The 25,917-nt window shown below is 48.6% G+C and overlaps 1 protein-coding gene and 1 pseudogene across 1 annotated transcript in view; one reads left to right on the top strand and one right to left on the bottom strand.

The window, feature by feature from the left end:
• Positions 1 to 25,615, top strand: part of LOC126534428 (uncharacterized) — a 44,561-nt gene extending 18,946 nt beyond the window's left edge. Inside the window, exons 4-6 of the mRNA XM_050181704.3 lie at positions 3,431 to 3,590; positions 9,907 to 10,056; positions 25,277 to 25,615. Of these exons, the coding sequence (XP_050037661.3) occupies positions 3,431 to 3,590; positions 9,907 to 10,056; positions 25,277 to 25,433 (467 nt within the window). The 3' untranslated portion in view covers positions 25,434 to 25,615. The remainder of the gene's footprint in view (positions 1 to 3,430; positions 3,591 to 9,906; positions 10,057 to 25,276) is intronic.
• Positions 16,159 to 16,339, bottom strand: LOC140219645 (U2 spliceosomal RNA; annotated as a pseudogene).
• Positions 25,616 to 25,917: the final 302 nt, after the last annotated feature.

Below are 25,917 nucleotides of genomic sequence, written 5' to 3'. Positions count from 1 at the left end.
CTATTCAAGCGAGCGACTACGTCGGCCGCCTCGCCGGGTAGCAAAGTGAGCAAGCGCTGTGGCCGCGTTTCCCGAGAGAACCCCTGCTTCTCGCACGTTCGCTCAAAGTTAACCAGGAACAAACCAATGTCCTCTCCAAGCTTAAACGGCCGCATCAGGTCAGTCATTTTGAACAATACTCGTTCTCCTGCACCGTGTGCCTGACTTACGAGCGCGTTCCATCTCTACCTCGAGACGCTTCATTTCCAAAGCGTGTTGACGGTCGCGCTCTCTCTCTTTCTCTTGTTGCTCTCGTTCTATCTGTTCTTTACGTTCACGCTCTTCTTTTTCTTTCTGTTCTTTAAGTTCGCGCTCCTGTCTTTTTGCCCTCTCCTCAATGGTCTCAAGGCATTCCGACAGCTCGTCATCCTCCGCTTCTGACTCAAGAATAGCCCTTAGCAGTTCTGGTTTTCTGAGTTTGTCTGAGACATCCAGACCCAACTCTCTTGCAAGCTCCAGCAATTTCGGTTTGCGCAACGACTTCAAATCCATGGCTGCTCTGAATGCTGCTTTCTCTACTGCCTACTATTGTCTTGCCGCAAACTAACCCGGCAGCAACGACAACCACAATTACCAGCTCTGTTTCTGACACTAACAAAAGCCTGGCAAAACTCAGAAGAAGAAAGTCCCGCACTCACCAAACCTCGCAGCCAAGAATTCAGCGCAGTCGTTCCGCTGCAGGCAACCAGTCATCACACAGGGCTCGTTGCACTGCTCCCGGATGGTCGTTGTGCTGCTCAGCATACAGTCAACCGCATATCTTCGCTGCTGGCCTCCGTTGTCGCGATCTCACCGCTGGCAGACAGTTGTAGTAATCGCACCGCTGGCACGAGTTGTTGTAATCTCAGCGCTGACGCCCGTTATTGCAAATGGGTCGCAAGCCCCAAGGGTAGCGTTGGCCTGGTGGCCTAGGGCACAACTGGAAGCATCCGAAGGTCCCGGCAAAGCATGAGTCGACTGGTAACAGAACAACTTGTTTATTCTAGCATCGCAAAAGAGCGGCCGGTCAGGTCGACCGAAGTGGAGAGACAGGAGAGCACGTAACTCAACGGAAGAAATCGGAGCCTCTCTCTTGGCGTCCGGGGGCAGCTGCTCTTATACTTTCGCAGTTGAGGGCAAGAAGGAAGGCCTCGTGACGAGGCCACGTGACGGCGGGCACGGACACGCTGAGAGACATGTTGAGACGAGTGTAGTGACGCATCCGCCAACCCGGCGCCGGTCAGACCTCCTCGCTTCACACTTGGGGAGCTCCTCTCCCCGGCTGCCGCGCTTTGACAAGCGTGGGCACACACACACACACGCACACATGAAGACACGTGGCACTGAAACACGCCTGGACGCGCTTGGCGGGGAGGCTTTGCGGCAGCTCCGAACGGGCCAAAATGTCCGCCGCTTTGAACGAAGCCCCGGCGTCCGTTGCATCCGCGCCGGCTATACCGCGCGCCGTAGGCGAAACGTAACAGTGGCATATTTGGCTCTGACACACAACAATTTATTTCGAAACTATTGAAAATCCTAATGTCATGCATACTGGCTCACTGCATATTCCAAGCAACAGCAGTAAAAGAAAAAAAAAATATTTCACAGCATTGAATGATTAGGAACTAGGGACAGTATTCACAAAACGCTCGTGTTCTGGAAGTATCCATAAGAGAAAGTTCTAGCCAATCCTGATCCTGCGCATATCATTAGCGAAGGCTATTGGCAAAGAGAACTTACGAACTCGAAGCTTTGTGAATTCGACCCAGAAAATGACAATCTCATCCCACACATCTGTCGCTGCTTAAGAAGGCTAATTCCTAAGCATACAAGGCAATCGATAGAGTGCTGTCAGAATTGGTATCCAAGCTACATGCTACTGAAAGTAACAGTGAATATGCTTCTAGAGACAAAGCTCGCAAACAATGTAAAAATTGCACGTAGAACTCCCTCTACCTCTTTGCACACTCATGCGTGCAGTCTCTTTAGGTGAGTGAAGTCTCTGCTAGTGCAATAGATGATGCGCACCGTGGCAGCTTAGGGGTTATGGCGTTGCACTACTGAAATCGAAGAGGTCGCGTGCGCGACCCTGGCCGCGGCGACCTCATTTTGATGGCGGCGAAATGCAAAATACGCTCATTTACTAAGATTTAGATGGACATTAAAGACATCTTGGTGGTCAATAAAATTCAGGAGTCCCCCACTACGGTGTCCATCGCAGTAGAATGGTCGCTTTGGCACGTAGAAGCACAAAATTTACTTTTAGTGCCGTCGATTGTTTGCTAACTCGTTCTGCTTCTTTCAGCGCAATCTCTGAAGCTTCAATGTCGCAGCTGCGGTCGTCGTCATGCATGCCAATGACAACAGCTTTTAAGCTGAGTCGAGCAATCACATTGCGGACAATATGTAGAACTAAGAATCCCTCTTCCGTTGCGCGTGCTGTTGTGTTCCCGCAGACGGTGATATATCGATTCAGCCTGAACCACATTGAAAGCGCCGCAATAAAAATACGACGTCAAGCACACACTCTGCACAGCTACTATGGTGCATAGTTTTGCAAGGTGGTCCATCTTTTCGCAGAGTAATTTGACATTTGTGCAGCTGAAGCTTGAGTGGGCAGAAGAAAGGCACTTGTACGTCGAGGATGTGCTCTATCTCCAAAAGCAGTGCGAGATGTCCTAAGAATTAGGGGATCTTAGCAACGTTTGCGCATTTTTCTTCTGAATAAGTTGTGCACTAGGACTGACAATATAGTTTAGCTTTCTGTTCTTTACAACAGCTTTTGCGACCAACATGAAAATAGGTTTCAGGTATACCTGACTGATTTGAGACGATTGGATTGTATTCGGGAAATGTCGCCCCTAATATTTCGCAACAATTTTTCCAGTGCGTTAGAAAACCAATTGGGTGCGATGCCACTTTCGACGAATTTGCGGCAGGCCCACTAAAGCTAAAAACGCTTTTTTTAGCCTGGGCCTTGAACTTCCGAAAAGTGTGGCATTAAAGTAGTGTAGAGAGGATTTTGAAAATTTTGTCAATTTTCGAGAGGTTCAGTACTCGCCTTTTGTATTTGTTCTTCTGCGAACATTGTTCTCTTCTTTTCCCAATATCCTCCTAAATATGTAGAATAAACGCCAGTTAAGAACTTGCCCCTCGAGCGTAAGCACTAATTCGAACGCAACAACGACTCCGGCGGGAAGAGCGTTTTCACATTCTCGTCGCTTTCCTGACAGAAACGCTTCGCGGGTGTCCATGGAAAACTTGGAATTTCGAATCTCCAAAAGTTGGCTTTTTCCGCAGTTTTAGAGCGTGTGTCTTTGTCTCGACCTAATATCGAGAGGCATGGCATTGAAACACCTTGGTATTTCCTAGTACAGTTAGCACCACCTATACATGAATCACCACTACGCAGGAACCAAGTGGTGCGGAGCCGGCAACGTGGCGAAAAATTATAGCGATTTGGGCAGCGCCAGCGCCACCGACATGTGCTGTCGGGACCATGACAATTCCGAAGATAGCATACCAGCCTTCGGCATGGAGCATGGAATCACAAACTACATGTTCTACACCATGTGAGTTCAATAACCAGCCTCTACGTGAACATGGTGGTGCGAGGGCGGCACTCGTGATGGTGAAAGCAGGAAAGTGGCGGTAGATATAGTTTTCGAAAGTTTTATATTTTCTATGCCTGCGGGAGAAACTGGTCAATAAGATTAAAAATAGAAAAGGAAAGAACGAAGCTGATGCCCTGTATTCTGAATCATTGGCGTCCTTACAGAAAATATTCAATATTGCGTTTCCGATGTTTAGGCTTGTAACTGCTTGAGTTGGAATATATTTACAGAACCCTGTGTGGAAAGGATTTGTACGTGTCAGAGTAAAAATAAAGTAGATTGGAGGGCTTCAGATTGATAGCAGCGGTTTTCGCCTTACGCGTGCGTGCGATGTGGTTAACACTCCTAGTAGAACCCTGGGAGTGTTAGCCAGCGCCACCACTCACAAAGCTTGGCGGCGGATGTGGAATATCTTTTCTTCCGCAGTCATCATGAGAATGTGATCTCGTCACGAGAACGTGATTTTTCAAAGATCACGTTCCCGTGATGCCTGCGGCAGAAAGGATGTTCCACATCCGCCGCCAAGGCTTGTGTGTGGTGGCGCTCGCTAACACTGCCAGGGTTCTACTGTAGTAGGAAACATAAATACCCAACAAAGTGCATGGGGAAACGGCGCCGCGGTAGCTCAATTGGTAGAGCATCGCAGGCGTAATGCGAAGGTTGTGGGATTGTTCCCCACCTGCGGCAAGTTGTTTTTCATCCACTTTCACTTCCATTAATTTATCGTTTCTTTATTTCACTTATTAGGCACAAGTAATTTCCCCTACGTAGTCCTTAGTGCCAGTGTTTGTTGGCTTTTTATGAGATGACTAATAAAAATCGGGCCACTTGGTTAACACGCTTTCTTCTAATTTACCAAACGATTGAGGAGCTTAAAAAAATTGTAAGAGTAAAGTTGAAGATTAATACACAGAAGACAAACATAATGAGCAATAGTCTGGCAAGGGAACCAGAATTCAGGATCGCCAGTGAACTACAGTCTGTGAAAGAGTGCGTTTACCTAGGTCGATTAAAGGGGACTGTGATCATGAGAACGAATTTTACAGAAGAACAAAAAAATGGTTGGCGTACATACGGCAGACATTGTCTGATCCTGAAGGGAAGCTTATCATTATCATCGAAAAGAAAGGTGCACAATCACTGAATTCTACCAGTGCTAACACATGCGGCTGAAACTTGGAGGTTGACAAAGAAGCTGGAGAATAAGTTAAGGACCGCGCCAAGAGTGTTGGAACGAATAATGTTAGGCGTAACGTTAAGAGACATGAAGAGAGAGGTGTGGACCAACATGCACACGGGGATAGCCGATATTCTAATTGACATTGAGAGAAGAAAATGGAGCTGGGCAGCCCGTGTAATGCGTAGATTAGAGAACCGGAGGACCATTAGGGTTGCAGAATGGGTGCCAAGAGAAGCGAAGCGCATTGGAGGACGGAGGAAAACTAGTCGGGGTGAAGAAATTAGAACGTTCGCAGGCGCAAATTGTAATCGGCTGGCGCAGGACAAGGGTTATTGGAGATCGCATGCAGAGAGAGGCCTTCGTCATGCAGTGAACATCGAATATGGCGATGATGACGCATGCAATGGAGTCCATGTTGATGAATTGAAAGGATATTGTTCGTGCTCTTCTACGAATGTTGCCTCCAACCGATACCAGGCGAAAAAGCGGGAGCCTTTCTTCGCACAATATTATACCGGAAATCTGTTCACGGTTTCGCATTGGGGATGAAACAGCGTTATTTTTCGCCTAGTTTCTTTCCAACTCAGAGTTTTTTGAACAACTGTGTCATCTGGATCAGTTTCTCGAGAGGATCGTTTGCCCAAGCCTTCGTTATTTAGATTGATTTTACAATTCCCAATCAGGGTTATTTCCCAGTATCCTTTCAAGTAGGTCGGTGCAAACTCAGTCTAATAAAAGGTGGCTGAGCCGCTCCTTTCTTAAACACGCCGCCACTATCTGTCAGCCGTGGCCGCATTACTGTCCACCCACTCTGCGGTAGGTGGACAGTTCGAGACCCACCGCCGGCACCCACCGAAAAAATGGGTGCAGGTGCTCCCGAACCCGGCGCCCGGTAGTGTTTGGGGTGTACTGCCTGGGGGGTGCTCCCGGCTGCAGAATTGTCTAGTTTCGGCATGCAGCCCGGAAGGGTGGATACGTTCTCTGGCCGTAATGCGGACACGGGTGCATTAATCACTATCAAGGTTGTGTGGTAAGACGGCTTGCAGCGAATATCGGCGAATAGCGAAAATTTTGTAGGGTTCGTGGGCGGTAATGCAATTCACATTCTTGGGGAACAATACCCACTTCGTGGTGCGTATCTAACTTCACTGACGCCGCTACTTAATGAAAAATATTTTAAAATTGTTCCGGTGGTGCGCACAATCGAACCAGAGTCACAACAATTCCTCAAAAAGAGCCGCCTGGAGCATTACCTCAATGCTCACAATCAGAGAGGGAGTAATATTCAGCGTTCGCACGGCAACGAAACACCAAGAATCTCGAAGGCCACAGGTGGACGTCGCGGCGGCGCCACTAGATTACACAGGTTCTCCGGAGGTAAGCACTACGGTGGAGCCCGGCGGCAGTACATGCCTCATACAAAACGCGCTTCTCAGCGTTCTCCTACACCGGCGTGGAACGCGCGTGCTGCGCAGTGGGGCCACTAGATGGCGCACTTTGTCAAGAGAAAACATAAGACACGTTTAGAGTACAGGTGGAGAAAAAAACAGGGAAGTGAGTGGTAGGACCGGATCGGGTACAGATATAAGTAACGGTGCAAGGTAGATATCGAAGTTTTAAGCAGGAGAAAAAAGATTACGGACATGTAGGCAAAATGGTAGACTGAAAAGCGTGTACTGCATATTTGATTAGCCCAAGCAGGCTAGTTAAATATTTGTCACTAGCTCTTTGAAAAGGATGCCAAAGATCATCATTATCAACACACATGAGTGGAGTCCAGCTACGCTATATACTTCATACACGAGGCGTTTTAGGGCGTAGCTCTTAGGCACCCGTTCCTACGGTGAGCCTTGGCGTCCTTCGTAATTGAGCGAACGAGCGGAACGAAGGATGAAAGTGTGAACGCTGAGCGCAGCGGGGGATGAAAGACGGTGAACAACGAAGAGAGCGCGAGAAGGAAAGCCGAGGAGGAGGACAATGGTGAAAGCGTGCGAAGCAAAGTGTAGTGCCGTGCAAGACGGGCTCTGCGGCGGTGATGGCTAGGAAATGTCGCCAGAGTAGCGACCGTCGTCTGTGCACCAATCTCGCCGCCGGCAGCATATATGGAAACAAAGCACTGCGTGAGCCGAAGTCTGTCTGCGGCGGCTACTGCGAATCGTGCCCACGCGCTGTCTTTCGCAATCTCCCAATTAGCAAGGCACACGCGCCACTCTCGCTACGTTTTCAACGTGCCGCACGAGAAAAATTGTCCGCGCCAGGGAATGTATCGCGCACAGACATGATAAAGGATGCACTCACATTTCGCATTAGAATGTATCTTAATTGTTGGTGGATTCTTTTTTGTTCTGCACTCGCATGCACCGGCGCGCCACGCATCCCGCAGACGACGGGAACATCTAGGAGCGCACCTTGTGGCAGCGCCGTTAGACGGGACAGCGTGTTCAGAGGGACGCGCCAGAGCGTAGCCTGTAAAAGTATGCGTCTAATACACGACGCGTTTCGGCGGTGACAATGCGGTGTGTCACTGGATTCCTTTATTGCAAATTGAATTAACGCCGATGTTCATCGTGAGAAGAGTTCTTCCGGAATTTCCTTTGTCGCCTCTTTCTGATCAGTGCCCAGCCGCTTCATTTAGCCAAGTATTGACTGTACACCCTCAATCTATTCACATGAGATTAGCGGCTCCCATAGACTTTTCATACACTTACATTGTGTTCTCAGTATATCCCGTCATTACTGCGTGAAACTGGACGACACCGCTTGTCTTGTTCACTTTCTTATAAAGCGGGGCATTGCCAACTTGAAGTCTGGTTTTATGCTTAAATAGCATCTGACGTACCCGCTTACGCTTTTAGTTTCCTTACATACATTTTTTCAGAGGGCTGCCGTCATTTTCTCACCCCCGGTTGCTCAAACCAAAACTGTATTTGTATTTGCCTTTAGTTGTCTTTACGAGTACTTGTTGCGTTTCACAGATAAACTTTGTATATAACCAGTCAATTTTCTCGCCCTTACGCTTCGAATAAGTGCGATTCGGTAAGCATGGAGCTGACCAATCATCAAGCGTCATTCATCGTATTGAACTTAGAAGAGCAGCGACAACCGCTTCATGAAGGTCGTTACGTTGCCTACTGATAATGATAAATTTATCAATGGCTACATGCATAGAAGCGCGAAGAGGCAATACGGAGTGCAAAGTTGTAGAGCAAAATGAAGACGGCGTCTCCACGCAGGGACGTCGTCTAAACTCAATAATAACTAAACTCAATCATAAGTAACGTAACACACCACAGTAACAAATTAAGAACTTAGCCAGTAAACTAATCACATAATAATAAGTAAGTAATACACCAAATAAGCTAACTAAATAACTCAGGTAACCAGGAGATCTAATTGCCTAATCAGACAAAAAAGCTAATCAATAAATTAGCTACGTTATCTTACGTAAATAGCAAAATTTTTCGCTAACAACCTAGATATAATTACTACGCAAAATGAATTAAATTACTAAATAATAAACTAATACCTAAGTAACACAGTGATCTAGAGAACCGAATATACCGAACTTATCCAGCTAACTAACTTGAGAAAGTGCAAATAGAGACAGCTAAACGGAGGCCTACTAAGGTTGAGGGGGGCGACGTCAATCATAAAACGATGTCATGTATAATTTTAACCCAAACGGATCGCACATTAAATTAATTTGCCAAAAGTTCCCTTTGCATGTTCACTTTACAAACATGATGAAATAAATGTGAGAGAAGCATCTTTCATTGCGATAGATTAGCATGTACGCGCAGCTCGGCCATTTGGCGGGGCAGATTGTTCACCTTACACGTACGCCAGCACCTCCGGTGCCACCTTCTTTCGCTATGTGGTACTTTCGGAGAAGATGAAAAGTATTCAAGGACCCTCTCATATCACGCTAGGGCTCGGGCCGGGCCCCGGCATAAACAACAGTCTGTGCAGTGCTGTACTTCGGACGCGTCCTAACTGAGCAGACATGCTATGAAACTTGCGAAAAACGATACCCCAGCAGTATAATCAATCCTGATAATACGCATAAAGCGACCACTTTTTATTCGCAGTGGTGCGGTACAAAGTGCACAGTGATCTCTAGAAACAGCCTCAAAGTTAGTACTGGCATCGGGAAACTTCGCTCGGCCACTTCATCTCAGGACACTCGATTCCTGACACATCCACTTGCATATCGCTGGTTCTCCACTAGGTAATCGCTCTCTTTTTTATATAGATTTGATTTTGAACACACTTCTAGGCACTGTAGAGAGTAATAGTTACACAACAAGAAGTGGAACTACATAGATTACGGCAACTAGGTGAAAATGATATTCGTGCGGTGCTTTGCGCCTTATATTTTTTGTATTTCCCCTTTTCTCTTGCCTCTCGTCCCTAGCTTGTACTAAGTTAGGCCTCTGGTATTGCGAAGATCGACCACTCTGCAAGACGTATGATAAGAAAAGAATAGATTCAAGCGAACATAATCCTTACAGATAGCGACCCCACACTTTGCTCCCGTAGACAACCCCGGCTAGGGAATCTACGTGGTTTTATCTGAATGGAATCGCTTATATCACTGAATGCTTTCTGGGGCAGGATTGCCAGCGCTCATCAGATACAGCTCTGATGCGCGGCTTGTGTAGAGCAGTTTCTCTTTGACAAATACTGCTTCCCTCTGAAATGTGAGAACACATTTATTTTGTCGTACGATTCACGAATGCTTGCAGGCCAGAAATTGTAGGCGCACTGTTCTCTTTCTTTTAATTGGAAATTGTCACCTAAAGTAGCTAAAGCAAATGTAAAGTTTCCTTCAGGCTAATCTCCATTTTAAAACCGAGTGCAATTATTTCAGCTTTTACTTAGGTAAGCACCCTGACCATAATTATAAGAGAAAAGAGTACGCTACACGAACTGCCTCATGTTTCTAATCTCGAGTTGCAGCCTGCTTGCTTCAATACGCATGTCGATCAACTTCCGTCATTTTCACTGAAACAAGCATCATAGCAACATCAATTCCTTGCTCGGCTTCGACAGAGTAAACCCAAACACAATACTTTCTTTTTGCCTGCTCCTTAGGACCAACTGCCCCGACGACCATAAGCTCTTCAATTGCCTCCAAAATGTTAGCAGCTTCACTTCTGTGACCGTGGGGACGATCTATTTCGACATCCTGAAGACCCACTGCTTCGAGTACGGATATCCTACAATTTGCACGGATTACAACATGTAAGTCCCATTTTACTTTGCCCTTTGGCATTCAACTACCACCACCTAACACCCGAGTCATGCTACCGGTCTCCTTAAACGCTTTGAAATAGCTGTATGGAAATGTACCGTAAATTTACGCGCGCGCGCGTGCGTGCGCGCGTGCGTCCGTGCGTCCGTGCGTCCGTGCGTGTGTGTGCGTGCGTGCGTGTGTGTTTGTGTGTGTGTTTGCGTCCGTGCGTCCGTGCGTGTGTGTGCGTGCGTGTGTGTGCGTGCGTATGTGTGTGTGTGCGTGCGTATGTGTGTGTGCGTGCGTGTGCGTGCGTGCGTTTATGAGTGTGTGCGCGCGTGTGTGTGTTCGTGTGTGTGTGGGTGCGTGCGTGCGTGCGTGTGTGTGTGTTTGTGTGTGTGTGTGTGTGGGTGCGTGCGTGCGTGCGTGCGTGTGCGTGTGTGCGTGTGTGTGTGTGTGTGTGTGCGTGCGTGAGCGCGTGTGTGTGTGTGTGTGTGCGTGCATGTGTGTGTGTGTGTTTGTGTGTGTGGGTGCGTGCGTGCGTGTGTGTGTGTGTGTTTGTGTGTGTGTGTGCGTGTGTGTGTGGGTGCGTGCGTGTGTGTGTGTGTGCGTGCGTGTTTGTGTGTGCGTGTGTGTGTGTGTGCGTGCGTGCGTGAGCGCGTGTGTGTGTGTGTGCGTGTGTGTGCGTGAATGTGTGTGTGTGTGTTTGTGTGTGTGTGTGGGTGCGTGCGTGCATGTGTGTGTGTTTGTGTGTGCGTGTGTGTGTGGGTGCGTGCGTGCGTGTGTGTGTGTTTGTGTGTGCGTGTGTGTGTGGGTGCGTGCGTGCGTGTGTGTGTGTGCGTGCGTGTGTGTGTGTGTGTGTGTGTTTGTGTGTGCGCGCGAGTCTGAGTTTGTATGCGTTTGTGTCATGGAGCAAGAAACATTTAGGAGTGGAAACTCCGCGGTTGGCGGCGACCAGAAAAGGTTACAAGCCCGCGGAGCCGTTATCGTGCTGGCGGCGCCTGGCGGGCTGGAAAGAAATTACCGCCGTTGAGAGCGCGCCGGAACCGCCGGCCCGGGCGCTGCATTTTTTTTTTCGCTGCGGCTTCTACGACGCGCCGCATGGCGCCGCCACTGTATAACGGCCCCGTCGGCGCATACAACAATTGTGACTTTGTCTCGTCGCCCGCGCTCGCTCGCGCTGACGGGAGTTTCACCTCCTAAATGTCTTACTCCGTGGTTTTTGTGCAGTGCCCGCCTGCGGCGTTCATGCAACGTTCATGCAAGGCGTTCATGCAATATCTCCAGGCAGCAAGTTCCAAAAGTATGACGGTAAACATTGTCAACGCGTGCGTCCACAGCCGGTAGGGTACGATATAACTTGGTGAGGCCACCTAGACGGAGAAGGTTTCGCGAATTTTCTGTATATGGTAAGGGAAGGAGAGTGTGGTGCACATATTAGGTTGTGTAAGAACTTTAAGGATTCTGAGCAGCTACAGATGCTGAGAGTTGCGAGATTGAGGGTAAAAAATTTGAAAAACAGGGAAAGCCTCTACCAAAACATTGGCAGATAAACGAGATTGCGTTTTTTGAATGATTTCTAAGTTATCCGCATTTGAGTTTCGCATGAATTCCAAACGACACAGGCATGCTGCAGAAGTGACCGGATAAAGGATTTGGGCGGGCATAATTTAGTATTTATTGGAGCTGTGCCCCACGTCCACCAAAAGTGACCTATCTTTTAAACTGATTTGTTACAGATGAAATTGTTTTATGAGACTGCGACATGTCGACAGTAAAATAATGAATATTACATTTATATTCGGACACTTTTTTCAGTGCACAACCATTGAATTCGTAGGAAAACGTGGATGAAAACAAGAACACTAAGAACGACATGTATAAGGAATTCCTCAAATTTAAAGGCTTTTCCAAGTTTTACACCGCTGACAGAGTTTATGAAAGCAGTCAATAGGAGGGATGTGATCTTTTGGTGAGATTACCCGGTGATAAACTGCGCAATCATCCCCGTATAAGCATATGTTGCGAATTACGTTCGACAGCAAGCTAACGTTATACATTAAGACGAGTAATGGCGCCAAGTTACAGACACTGTAACACACCAGATGACGCTTCAACAGATGGAGATTTAGTGCTCTTGAAAGAGGCGTTCTGTGAACGACTGGTGTGATGCAGGCGGCAAAAATCGCGATCCATTTAAGAAGAGAATAGTTGTATATTGTGAGGCAGTTCATTTTTCTCTAATTGTTGCAAACAATTCAAGGAGGTGGAGCTTCTCATAAACAAATTGAGGACACAGCTGTTACTTCCAAAACACACACAAATCTTTTATTGTAACAAACGAAAATAGAAACGCATAATATAATAAGTCAACGAAAAGTCATAACAAGACGGAAAATATAGTAGGAAGTAATCAGTAACCACGGCACTCGAGTTAGGGGCAGATTATGAGTGTGAGCGTGCGCGCAACAGTTCGACGCGGAGAGGCGGAGACGAGTCGGCGAAAGAAGTGGCATTTGTCTCACAATAGTGTCAATGTAGCTGACCGATGAGCCAACCACCAGAGCACAGCTCTGGCTTGGAGAAGGGACGCAGCCGGCTCGGTCGCACGAGCAGATAGAGGCGACGTCTCGGCCAGCTAGTTGGGTGTAAACACGGGCCCGTAGGCCGAGATCTTGCACTCAGCCTGCGGGCTCAGAAGTTCGCCGACCTCGGGAAACCGTCCGGGCTCGGGAAGAGTAGCGACGCCTGGCAACAGAATGGCAGGAGGCCCCAATTCGGGGTAGTTGTGCTGGTTCGGGTCCGGAAGACGACGGCCCGTCTTCAGCTCCCGGTCCGGTAGCCGATCTTCAACCTTGCGTCGCTTCCTCGAACTTTCCCCCCCTCTTCTGTCAGCGCGCATTGTTTTCCTGCTGCTCTGGCCTCTTCTCCCTATTGACCCCTGGGAACTACAAGCACTTTCCGATTGGATCATTTTTCTTTTTGTTTTCTTTTGTTGCGGCGCCTTCGCGTGCTTGGCGCTCTTCGCCGTCGTCGTCTTCCACTCAGAACTAAATTCGCGTTGGCACGTACAATCTATAGCGTTCTCTTCTTCCTTCTCCTTCCACAACACTATATTCGAGCACTTCACACATCACACATATACAGTGTGCCTCACGTAACTTAAGCCGAACATTAAAATATGGAAATGCTACGTAGCTGGACAGAACCACAGTCATGTTTGCCGTTGTTTGCAGATACTCAGAGCATTTCTGTGATTCCAGCGAATTACATAATTAGTCTTGACTAATAGTTCAACTTCTCCAATATTATAGTTGGATCAAAAGTGCCAATGAGAAAATTGCAGAGACACAGGAAGAACTCCTCATACATATTTTAGTTGCTCGATGCGTGCTACAGAAAAGTGTTTTCCAAGCGTGAAAGAAGCCGGAAAGTACACGCAAAATGGCTGCACGACTGGCCACTTGAGGCACTTTGCGTGTATAAGCGGGCTTCTTTCACGCTTGGAAAAACACATTTATGTAGCAGGTATTGAGCAACAGAAAGCTCAAACAACGTTACCTTGGTTCTGCTCAGTTACGTGGCATTTGCCTATTTTTTTATGTTTGGCTCAAGCTACGTTGGACACCCTGCATACGGTGTCCCAACTATCATGCACCATGGATTTTTCGCTAACTGCTTCAAAGTTAGCGGAACTGTGCGACCAGCGCTCCTTACGCCTAGATTGCTTGAAATGATGCGCGAACAGCCAATCAATATTTCTCACCTTGCCTGGTGGTCAAATCCTACCGGAGTGTCATGTCGTAGTGCAACGGGACAGCAAATATACACGAGAATCCCAAAACGCAGAGCTATGTAAAAAATCAAAGAGGACGCCGAGCAGTTAGAACGCTCACATGAGCCGCTGGCCTCCCGCTCGGTTCGGTCGCCTGTCTTGCGCCTGCAGCTGGCATGTCATTTACGTGTCTCTATAACTGCTGTCATACGCCTAACTCATTACATTCAGTTGGAAAGAATAAAACAAACTAAAAGATTGCCTGTTAACCTCATTTCACATTCCTCTTTTTTTTTTTTTTTTTTTACGATGCTCCCGCAGCTAACAGCTGCTGTGAACACTGCAGCGTGACTTGTTCTCAGTTTTTGCCGTGTGTTCGCTCTTGTTGACTATCTTTCTCTATGGCGCGCTCATTAGCGCTGGTTGCTCGCGTAAACTCGCGTAAACACAAGCGCTGTCATCAGCGCTTGTGTCCTGTCCCTTATACTTTGTGGTTGCATGTGTTCGCGCTGTAAACAGTTTTCATGTCAAGCGGACGACGTAAGCGAGAGACGCTTTTAGCGACATAATCGTGCGCTTTGAGCTAGCTGCTTTATTTTTTTTTACTGAGAAGGAAAACTGGTGTGCTTCACCAAGGCCGGTAGGTTTATTGTCTTCCGTAGAGTTTCTATAAGCAAAACGCAAAATTTCGGCACGTTACGAAAGCAAAGCGCGGCATCAGCGCGATATTGTACGCCTCGTGGCTGAGCCATGCTTGCAATTCGCGATGTCCAGAGTATAGCCCTAGCTTTGCTTGCTTGAGCGTGTTTTCGTATCTTGTCTGTGTACATTACCGTAAATGTGCGGCATGTTAACGACTGTGTCGTGTCATGCAACAGTGGGCATGCTATAGTTTCATGAGTGCTGCCACCAGCACAACATCTCCGGCTACAATAAAATATTTCAGGTGTGCTTACCACACACTTCACCACATAATTCTGTGACTGGTGGCAGAAATGCCCTAAAATAAGTGAAGGCCCATCGCAAGCCCTCGGGAACATCAGCACATTTTACTGGTCCGCTGTAACTCGGCTTAAAACAAATGCAATTTATTCAAGTAACGGTATAGTGAATGCAGGAGCAGACCCGTTCCCACCACGTGGCTCAAAGCATTTAATCTTTTCTACTTAACGTTTTGCACGCAAGCACCATCGAAGCGAACATACAGTTTTTGGTTGGGCACCCCTTACACTCCGCTCAGAGTTAACACGCGGAGGAATCGCAGGGAACGGCGTAGATCTCGCGTTTAGAAAAGCACATCTTACTGAGATGCGAGCGACGCGCTATCAGCTCGGCTGCAAAACGACCAACAAGCGAAGCAGACGTGCTCTACTCAATCGCCTGCAGATATACTCCGGTGTTTCCAGAGTCCCACGCAGTGGCCGGAGAAAGAAGTGTGATACGTTGTGCACGTGACGCCTTGATCCGCGGTCGTTTGCGCCCTCAGCAGGGAAGAGAAGAGATATTTCGCTGCGCTTGTTCAAAAAAAATATTTTGGGCTCACCGCAGCACTGTTCTTGTTCTAATTTCGCATAACAATCGCATTTTCGCGTCGAGATTGTTTAGTTTAACCCTTGGGGCAGTTCGTTGCTTCGTTTTTAAGAAAAAAGGGGAAATTTACCTGCGCTTATGGGGATACGCGCAACTGGTGTCATAAGCATAAACTGGTGTCGCCGTCCACCGTCAGCTGCAGAAAGCAGTGTTTCATGGAGATCTGCCGCGTGTTGCCCAGCCCTGGAACAGGCTTTATAAGGCTGCCTTTCAGTAGAATAGTAAGAAGTAGAGATTTGCCATAAAAGGCGTGGAATTATTGCACGCCGCCGTTAATAGAAATGGCATTTAGCCGGATCATGACAATGTTGCTGCTGCTGTGTTTCAATTTATCCGCCTAATCACTCTCGAATACCTAAGTAGTTTCTTGCATTCGCGTCCTACTTTCATCGATTTCTCTACGACTTTGTTACCACAGCAGCTCCTCTTCATAAGCCACTCACCTGGGCAGTCGTTTTTGCTTGCCGTGGGGGCGCAGTGGTAATGATGATGCGCTGCTCACACCGAAGGCTAGTGAAAGCCCGGCCTTAGCGGCCAGCTTTCGATGGGGACGAAGTGCAAAAACACCCGTCTACCGTGCATTGGGTGCACGTTACACAATCCAGGGTGGCCAAAGATAACTCAGCGTCCCCCACTACTGCGTGCCTCATAATCATATTACAGTTTCGGTATGTAAAACCCGACAATTTGATTGTTATAGCGTAGGTGTTTATGGCAAGTATTCAGTGGATCGATTCCCGTAAAACAAAAACCGTGGGCCGATCCAGAAGACAGTGCAATACTGGGCCAACCGGCGGCGGAGGTGAAGCAGGCTTCAAGCGCAACGCCAATTGGCAAAAATAGGTTTGAAATCTTTGGTCCAAATATAACCCGTATCACATATTAAGCTGATCAGAAGAGATACTATACTCTGACCGTGTCGGCCACGTCTACGTTCTCACCGTCCTCTCTTTGTCGGCGTTCCAAGCGCTTGCGTGTCTCCTTTCCTTTCCTTCCGCTCTTTCGTGGTGGTGGCCCCATCGAAACGTCACGCGTGTCTAGTTTCCTCCGGCTCCTCGGGGGTCGTGGTTCCGTCATCCACGCGAAAGTGTATACCATCACGGTAAATGAGTCCGTAGCTATGTTCAATATTCTTTCTCACCTTTGTGTCGTATGCTAAACAGGTTCGCTCTTCATCTACGCTCACGGAGTGGAATGGCTCATGATTTTTTTCACCTTTTGTCTGATCAGGTGACTGTGACAGCCCCCCTTCTACTTCATTCTTCTAACACCTAAAGCAATGCCTCACGTCAGGACCAGAGCAACACCACTTTGATCCGACCGCCTCCACTATCGCACACATTGGTTCCAGTTGACCGAGAAATAACGTTCTCTTTCTCCAGCGGAATCGTGGGTCCGAAAAGCAAGTCGTCGCGTATGCGAACCGTGCGTACACCATCTCTAGCCGAGAAACTACTCCACCACAGAACAAGAATGCCTCGCTAATGTCTGGACAGTTCAAAACCTTTCTCCTATCTTTACGAGTGCCATTTGCCAATCGTGACTGACCATCATGGTCTATCTCGGTTGTCATCTCTGAAAAAATAACAAGGACATCACGGCCGTTGCGTGATACGTTGGCAACAGTATGACGTCTTTGTTCCGAGTCAGTCTGGCAGACGCCATCGAGATGTCGACGCTTTGTTCCGCTTGCCGCGGTCGTTTAGTCTACTGCCTTTTGCATCTCCGGTCCCTGTGCTACCATCTCGCCTAGTGACAAAGTATATGCCCAGTAGCCCAGAGCAGCTGGTCTCCTCAGTGAATTTTATTTTGCATTCTGACCTCCTCTGGCTCCTGCGTGCAGAGCCTTACTGTCGCGCGCATATCGATCGGCTCACTGGTTTGGTACTGCCTCCCAACAGCAACTTATGGCAGTAGCTTTCAAGCCTTAAAGTGCAAGACGGAACTTCATAACGCAATAAGTACCCTCCTGTTGGTAACTGCTAGGCACCGCGGTTGTCCCTTGCTAACTTTGCCTTAATGTTTTAGAAGCCTTTCAAACACTGTTGGCAAGTGTGTGGCTTCTGTGCGTCATGGCAATGTTCGGCATTGCTTACTGCCGGTCTCACCCAACTCTTTCCATTCCATGAGCAGCCACTCCCTTTGAATTTACATTTGGGTATATATATATATATATATATATATAATACAAGGAAAAGTTCCGTGGGTCCGGTGCATAGGTAGTTGAAAAAACGGAGCACACTTACGAAAACTGCATCTTTAATGGTTTAACGTTTCGGCCGTGGCACGGCCTTCGTCAGAATAAACAGATACAAGTACGCACCCGCTTTTATAGGCATATGCACGTGGGCATAATCAGCAGTGCATGCACGTGTACACTTGCAAATAACAGAAAAAAAAAACAGAAAAATTGCAGCAGAATGTATAACTCAAGCACGATAAATAATATGTATGACAAATCATTATGATATCACGATGATTATACATGAAGTTACAGAATGACATCAAGTGCGACATGGCAAAACTTGCAACAAATTGATTTGGCATGATTTGTCAATGCTGTACAAGAACAAACACATCAAGATATGACAGAAAGGCACGACATTTTCCCTACGCTTTCGTTGATACCAGATGAAACAGTGTTAAATTTATGAATGAGAAAGGATTCCCTTACTTCTCGATCATGGTGTGATTTGAAACCTGATTGTATTACTGTTACTTTGATGTTGTCAAACGTATGGCCTGGCAGTCGAACATGTTTAGATAATGGAAGGTGCGGCAAGCTGTTAACGTGTGCTTTGTGGTTGTTGAATCTGATACGAAAAGATGTTTCGGTCTGACCGATATACTGCATCTGGCATACTGAACATTCAAGCAGGTAGATGATGTTAGTACTGTCGCATGTGAAGTCGCCGTTGATTTTAATAGAAAAATTGGATGCTGTGCTTCTAGCAGTCTTTGACGTGGTCATATGTGTGCAAATTTTGCAACGGGGCTTATTGCAGGGATGACAACCAGCAAGAGTAACCGCTTTAGTCTTGGAAGAGGTTACTAGGTCACGCAGGTTTCTAGAGCGGCGATAGACCACTCTTGGTGATTCCGTGAAAATATTTTTAAGACGGTCGCTCTGTGTCAGTAAGTTATAGTGCTTCCTAAGAATGTGCGACACGTTAGGAATAGATGCAGAGTGTGTTAGGATAAGATTAGTTCGTGAAATAGGCGCCGATCGCTTGTCCGTGCAGATCAATTCCTTTCGGTCGAGACAGTCGGCCCGTTTAAGGGCATCGTCAATTATTTGCGAAGGGTATTTCTGTGCGATTAGTGCGTTACGAAGCTGGTTACAGTTGCGAGTGAATTCAATGTCGTCCGAACCAATTCTTTTGAACCGGACAGCTTGGCTGTAGGGAATGCTCGTTTTACAATGTTTGACATGGCTGCTTTTGAAATGCAGATATCGCTGTCGGTCAGTGGGCTTTCTGTAAAGATTTGTCGTTAGGTTACCATTGCACAGAGATACCGAGACGTCAAGGAAGTTTATGCTGAGTGGAGAATAGAGTTATATATATATATATATATATATATATATTGCTACGGCACAATATGCGCGATCACGAAAGGCCAGCAGTGTGAAGACGACGACGACGATTAGAAGCGAGCGCGGGCTGTTGCCTCTTGGCCAAGCGCAGCGTATTTTCCTTGTAAATATATTTGTACATAGCTTTTCGTCTGCGTCTTCCTACGTAACATATCTGGTGGAGGTGGACGTTCCCTGTACCTCGTCACGGAGCTTCGCAGTGGACGGTACGTCGAGCCTTCCTTCATGGCTCCCGGCGACGACAACCCGACTCCGCCGGCTCCGACACCTGCTGCCACTTCGACGACCTACATCACTCTCCCCGCTCCCCGTGATCCTGGCGTATTCTCGGGCCAAGATGGGGAAGACGTCGATGACTGGATCAGCCTGTATGAACATGTCAGCCGCAATAACCGGTGGGACCCTACTATTATGCTCGCCAACGTAGTCTTTTACCTCGGTGGCACACCTCGAGTTTGGTATCGCACGCACGAAGATGAGCTCACCAGTTGGGATTCACTTAAGACACAGCTTCGAGACTTGTTCGGCAACCCCTACGGTCAACAACTTGCCGCGCAGAAGGCGCTTTCCGGCCGTGTGCAGACGTCAACAGAGCCCTATGTCACGTACATTCAGGACGTCTTGGCTCTGTGCCGCAAAGTTGACACCCACATGACTGAGTCAGACAAGGTTTCCCACATCCTCAAAGGCATTGCCGATGACGCCTTCAACTTGCTCGTTTGCAACAACGTAGCGACGGTGGATGCTGTTATAAGAGAGTGCCGCCGCCTGGAACTCGCCAAAAGCCGACGTATTGACCAGCAGTTTGCCCGTCTGCCCAACACCCCAGCGACATCTTCCTGTGCCGACGCTCCTCGTCCCAACAACACTGCCGATGTTACCAGGATCGTCCGGCGTGAGATCGAGGCCGCCTATCCGGCTGCCTTCGACTCCAGTCCCACCAACACATCTGCAGTCACGGTCTCACTGATCCAGGCAGTTGTCCGCCAGGAGTTTGAAAACATGGGTCTTCACACCATCTGCTCGGCCCATCGCCCTAATACCCGCCCGGCTTCTTCGATTTCGCCCCGTCCCGCATCTTCTTACCCACCACGTTTCCGCAACCCATCTGAATGGCGCACTGCTGACGACAAGCCTATTTGTTTCCACTGCCATCGAATCGGGCACATTTCTCGGCACTGTCGTAGTCGCTGGAGTTCCCCGAGCCGGCCTACTTATACTGCCTACTCTCGCCCCTCAGGTGGCCCTTCTCGTCCCTATGCCGCACGCTCCGATAATGCCGCCACTGATTCTCCTGCAACGAACCGCCCCTATTCTCGTTCGCCTTCGCCCCAACGACGACAATCTCGCTCTCCCCAGCCCCGTCGCTCCTATTCGCCGACTCCCTTCGGACGCCGCTCCCAGCCGGAAAACTAGACGATGCAGCGCCTCGAGGTGACGCTGCATTGCTCCCTACGCCGCCAAATCCTCTACTGACTTTGCCCACTCATCTGAACCTTCTTGACGTGCAAGTCGACGGTGTTTCTGTGTCTGCTCTCATAGACACTGGGGCGCATTTGTCCGTAATGAGCGCTGACCTTCGTAACCGGCTCAAGAAAATTATCACGCCCGCCACGACGCCTGTTGTCCGTGTCGCCGATGGCGGAACAGCCCCCGTAATTGGTATGTGTACCGCCCGCGTCTCCTTCGCCGATCGCTCAACAATCGTGCTATTCACAGTCATCGCCCACTGTCCCCACGACATCATCCTCGGCTTAGACTTCCTTTCCGCACATTCTGCTCTCATCGATTGTTCCGCCAGTACTCTCCGCCTTGACCTGCCTGTTCTGGATCCTGCTGAACCACACCCCAGTCGCCTCAGTTCCGCCGACTTCGTTCGCTTGCCACCTTCGGCACTGACCTACGTTGACCTAGTGTCATCCCCACCAGTCCCCGACGGTCACTACATCGCGGCTCCTATGCAAGACGTCCTCCTTACACATGGGATCACAGTACCCCATACAGTTTTATCTATTACGGCGAATTGCGTCTGCCTGCCAGTGGTCAACTTTGGCTTGACGACACAAGTGCTGCCACGTGGGATGTCTTTCGCCCAGCTTTGTTCATTCGAGGATCACTCAGTAGCATCCATTGCAGTAGACGACACTTCATCCGATACTCCTCTACCATCGCAGTCGGCAAATTGTACCATCGCTGACTTACGGAAAATGATTGCCCCCGACTTGCCCTCCGAGCACGCTCGTGAACTCCACCGCGTTCTGTTTTCCTACCACGATATTTTTGACTTTAACGATCGTCCTTTAGCCCAAACTACAGCTGTCAAACATCGCATTAATACCGGCGATGCCCCTCCTATTCATCGCCGCCCGTATCGAGTGTCACCAGCTGAGCGTCAAGTTATTCACGCAGAAGTTCGCAAAATGCTTGCCAAGAACATTATTGAACCATCATATAGTCCATGGGCGTCACCTGTAGTACTGGTCAAAAAGAAGGATGGCTCATGGCGCTTTTGCGTGGATTATCGGCACCTTAACAGGGTTACCAAAAAGGACGTGTATCCCCTACCTCGGATTGATGACGCCCTTGACTGCCTCCACGGTGCTCGCTATTTCTCTTCTATTAACCTTCGCTCCGGCTACTGGCAGATTGCCGTGGACGATCTCGACCGCGAGAAGACTGCTTTTGTCACACCCGACGGTCTTTATCAATTCAAAGTGATGCAATTCGGTCTATGTAACGCCCCTGCCACTTTTGAACGCATGATGGACTCCCTTCTTCACGGTTTCAAATGGTCCACGTGCCTGTGCTACTTGGACGACGTTATCGTATTCTCCCCAACGTTCGCTACGCACCTCGAGCGCCTCTCAGCAGTCCTGGACGTTTTTCGGCGAGCCGGTCTGCAACTCAACGCATCGAAGTGCCAATTCGGCCGCCGCCAGATTACCGTCCTTGGACATCTCGTTGACGCGAACGGAGTGCAACCGGACCCAGGCAAGATCCATGCTGTTACGCACTTCCCTGTTCCGAAGTGTGTCAAGGATGTGCGCAGCTTCATCGGCCTTTGTTCGTACTTCCGCCGTTTCGTGAGAAATTTCGCCGCCATAGCACGACCACTAACCGACCTTTTGAAAAAAGACGCTCCTTTCCAGTGGGGCGATAACGAGGCCTCTGCATTCTCTCATCTAATCGACATTCTCACAACGCCTCCCGTTTTGGCCCATTTCGATCCTTCTGCGCCTACCGAAGTCCGTACTGATGCCAGCGGTCACGGAATTGGAGCAGTACTGGCACAACGCCAGCGTGGCCACGACCGTGTTATCGCTTACGCCAGCAGGCTCCTCTCACCCGCGGAGCGCAACTATTCCATCACTGAGCGTGAGTGTCTGGCCCTAGTTTGGGCGGTTGCGAAATTCCGCCCATACTTATATGGCCGATCCTTTTCCGTTGTCACAGACCATCACGCGCTTTGCTGGTTATGCTCACTGAAAGATCCTACAGGAAGACTTGGTCGCTGGGCCTTACGCCTCCAAGAATATTCGTATACTGTCACCTATAAATCTGGCCGACTACACAAGGACGCTGACTGCCTGTCTCGCTACCCGGTCGACGAGCCTGACGACGCCGACAGTAGTAGCGCCAACGGCATTTTCTCTGTCTCTGCCTTCGGTAACATCGCCGATGAGCAGTACCGAGACCTATCGCTGCGAGCACTTATCGAGCGTCTGCGCTCTACACCTACCGACGCATCCGTTCGCCGATATGTCCTCCAGGGTGGCATTCTGTATCGAAGGAACTTCCTCCCTGACGGCTCTGACCTTCTTCTTGTCGTGCCAAAACAGCTACGACAGACTGTGCTCTTTGAGATGCATGACGCACCCACTTCAGGACATCTTGGGGTAACCCGCACGTACGACCGCGTCCGCCGCCGCTTCTATTGGCCTGGTCTCGCTCGCTCCGTTCGACGCTATGTTGCTGCCTGTGATCCCTGCCAGCGTCGGAAGACACCTCAGGTGCTACCTGCCGGTCATCTCCAGCCGATCACCGTCCCTGTGGAACCGTTCTTTCGTGTTGGATTAGACCTGCTCGGTCCCTTTCCCACGTCATCTTCTGGGAACAAATGGGTAGCCGTCGCGACTGATTACGCCACCCGATACGCTATCACTCGGGCTCTCCCTACCAGCTGCGCCACTGACGTCGCGGACTTTCTCTTGCGTGACATTATCTTGCTTCATGGCGCCCCGCGACAGCTGCTTACTGACCGTGGTCGAAACTTCCTCTCGAAAGTTATCGCTGACATTGTGCGTTCCTGCTCCATTCAACACAAACTGACTACTTCATACCATCCTCAAACCAATGGCCTGACAGAGCGGTTAAACCGTACTCTTACCGATATGCTGGCCAAGTACGTTTCCAAGGACCACCACGACTGGGACATTGCCCTTCCTTACGTAACATTTGCGTACAATTCTTCCCGGCACGACACCGCCGGATTTTCTCCCTTTTGTCTACTGTACGGTCGCGAACCTACCTTGCCCCTAGACACGGCACTTCCTCCTGCTGCGGTCTCAACAAGCGAGTATGCGCGCGACGCCATCGCCCTCGCTGACCATGCACGCCAGCTTGCCCGTGCTCGACTGACGGCCTCACAGACCACTCAGCAGTGTCAGTACAACGCCCGCCATCGTGACGTACAGTTTTCACCTGGTGCGCTCGTGCTCCTGTGGTCGCCCTCTCGTCACGTCGGACTTTCAGAGAAGCTCCTTTCGCGATACACAGGGCCCTACCGCGTGCTGCGCCAGGTGACGCCTGTGACTTACGAAATTGCTCCTGTGGCCTCAACCTCGTCCTCTCCTGTGGCATCTAGTGATGTCGTACACGTCAGTAGGCTCAAGGCCTACTACACTGCTTCCGAGTCCGATCTTTAGTCGCTCCGGGACGGCGCTTTTGCAGCCGGGGGTAGTGCTACGGCACAATATGCGCGATCACGAAAGGCCAGCAGTGTGAAGACGACGACGACGATTAGAAGCTAGCGCGGGCTGTTGCCTCTTGGCCAAGCGCAGCGTATTTTCCTTGTAAATATATTTGTACATAGCTTTTCGTCTGCGTCTTCCTACGTAACAATATATATATATATAAATAAATAAATTGCCACGTGTACTTGTTCATCCTTGTTTTCGGGGACCGCATTTCACCCGCTAACAGGTCACACTTATTACTTTGCGCAAGACGTGCCCACATGTTTTGGAACTTCCTCAAATGTTATATTTGTTTCTATCTGTTGAGTATGTTCTCGCTGAGCCTTGTGTCTGATCACGGTGTATGCGCGACGTGAATAATGTTTTACTTTCTGGAAGGTATACGAGCACCGGCGATTACGCTACAACGCACAACGAGTCGTTTACAGAAGGCGACGCACTTGACCCGCAAAAATAAGACTTTCAACCTTCGCCGACTGTGCTCTCCGCTATCGTCGTGCTTTGAATGTCAATTGCTTTTAGGGGCACAAGTTCGCCAAACAAAGAGTTAGTTTTCAGATACATGGTTCTTGCTACTGTGTTATTCGCAGTCACTACTATGTGGCAATGTATAGGGAGTGTTTTTCTACATCAGGGTTGTTCCCAATTACTGTGCTGCACTAGATTTGAATACATCACAAAGTGTTTTGCAGAGAGCGGCAAAAGCTCGTCATGCCTAAGCGCCACCCCCTTTCCGCCCACGCAGGAAAGTGGAAACTCTCCGCTAGTTAGCCAAGCTATTATGAAGATGGCTGCATAAGACGGGGTGAAACTGCCAAGCTCAGGAATAAAATGGCGCCTCGGATTAGGAGTCAGTCGACAGTTGTCTTCTTAACAGCTTCATTGCCGCGAAGAGAAAACTTCCTTAACTTCCTTAACTGCCTTATGACACAAGCAATTAGTCGTCCGCATTATTCGGTCGCGGTGAACCAGTCAACGTCCTAATTTTCTCTTGACGTTGGAACCAAGCAGACGCCTTCCTGTTCAAACCATGTGGTCAATACCTTTGCTCTATTTAGTCATGTGACGCCAATAATGATTTTCTGAAATGTTAGACTAATTAACAAAAGCAAGTGTTGGTGGCGGAAATGCGCAGGAATTAGGTTAACATATATTTTGTAGTTTAATCTTACACTTCGCTGTTTCAGAAAGTCATTATAGAGGCTTACTCATCTCTCATCTCTCCCAGTCAGATCTGAACTTGTACTTTACATTATTCTTTTTTTTTTCTGACGAAGGCACTTTTTTATTTTCAGTTTGCTCATCCTGTTGTTGCAAGATCCTTGCCTAAAAAGAGAGCCAGACACGTCTAAGCCCATGCAATGGCAAGTCATCGGCCCGACGCCCTTCTTAGAAACCTTCATTGAGAGTCGCCAAATTGGAAGTACAACCAATTCTTCCTTGTCACGCTAAAATAATCATAACGCAGACTAGCAAGAGACTCAAAGAAGAAAAACAAGGAATGGAAACATCCATCTGATTTTGCAAATACTGAAATGCGCCAGAAATAATGTGTCTTTCCCTCATGTTTATACGCACGCTTTTTCAGGAAATAAATCAGATTTTAATATTGTCATTTTCATCTTGTTTCACCAGTCACTCTTTGTTCCCGCAAGCTTGTTTTTTTTTTCTTTTCCATAAAGTACCTAACGCGTATATGACACCTAGAAGCCTTTCAATCGTCATCCCCTTAAAACTTAGCAGTATACTCATCGTCATTCTGTAATTACAACGGAATACTTATCGCCACTATCGTGTATGTAAAACGGCACCTCTCCTCTTACAATTTTCGTCATCATTGTAGCATTTTCTGCTACTTCTGTGCCCAAAGATCAATCAACACTCTCCTCAGTAATAGCATAAACTCTCTTTATGTTAGGCGTTTCCGGCGGTCGGT

The sequence above is a fragment of the Dermacentor andersoni genome, chromosome 7 (assembly GCF_023375885.2).
Source record: "Dermacentor andersoni chromosome 7, qqDerAnde1_hic_scaffold, whole genome shotgun sequence".
NCBI lineage: Eukaryota > Metazoa > Arthropoda > Arachnida > Ixodida > Ixodidae > Dermacentor > Dermacentor andersoni.
This window is presented reverse-complemented; position numbering and strand designations above follow the sequence as displayed.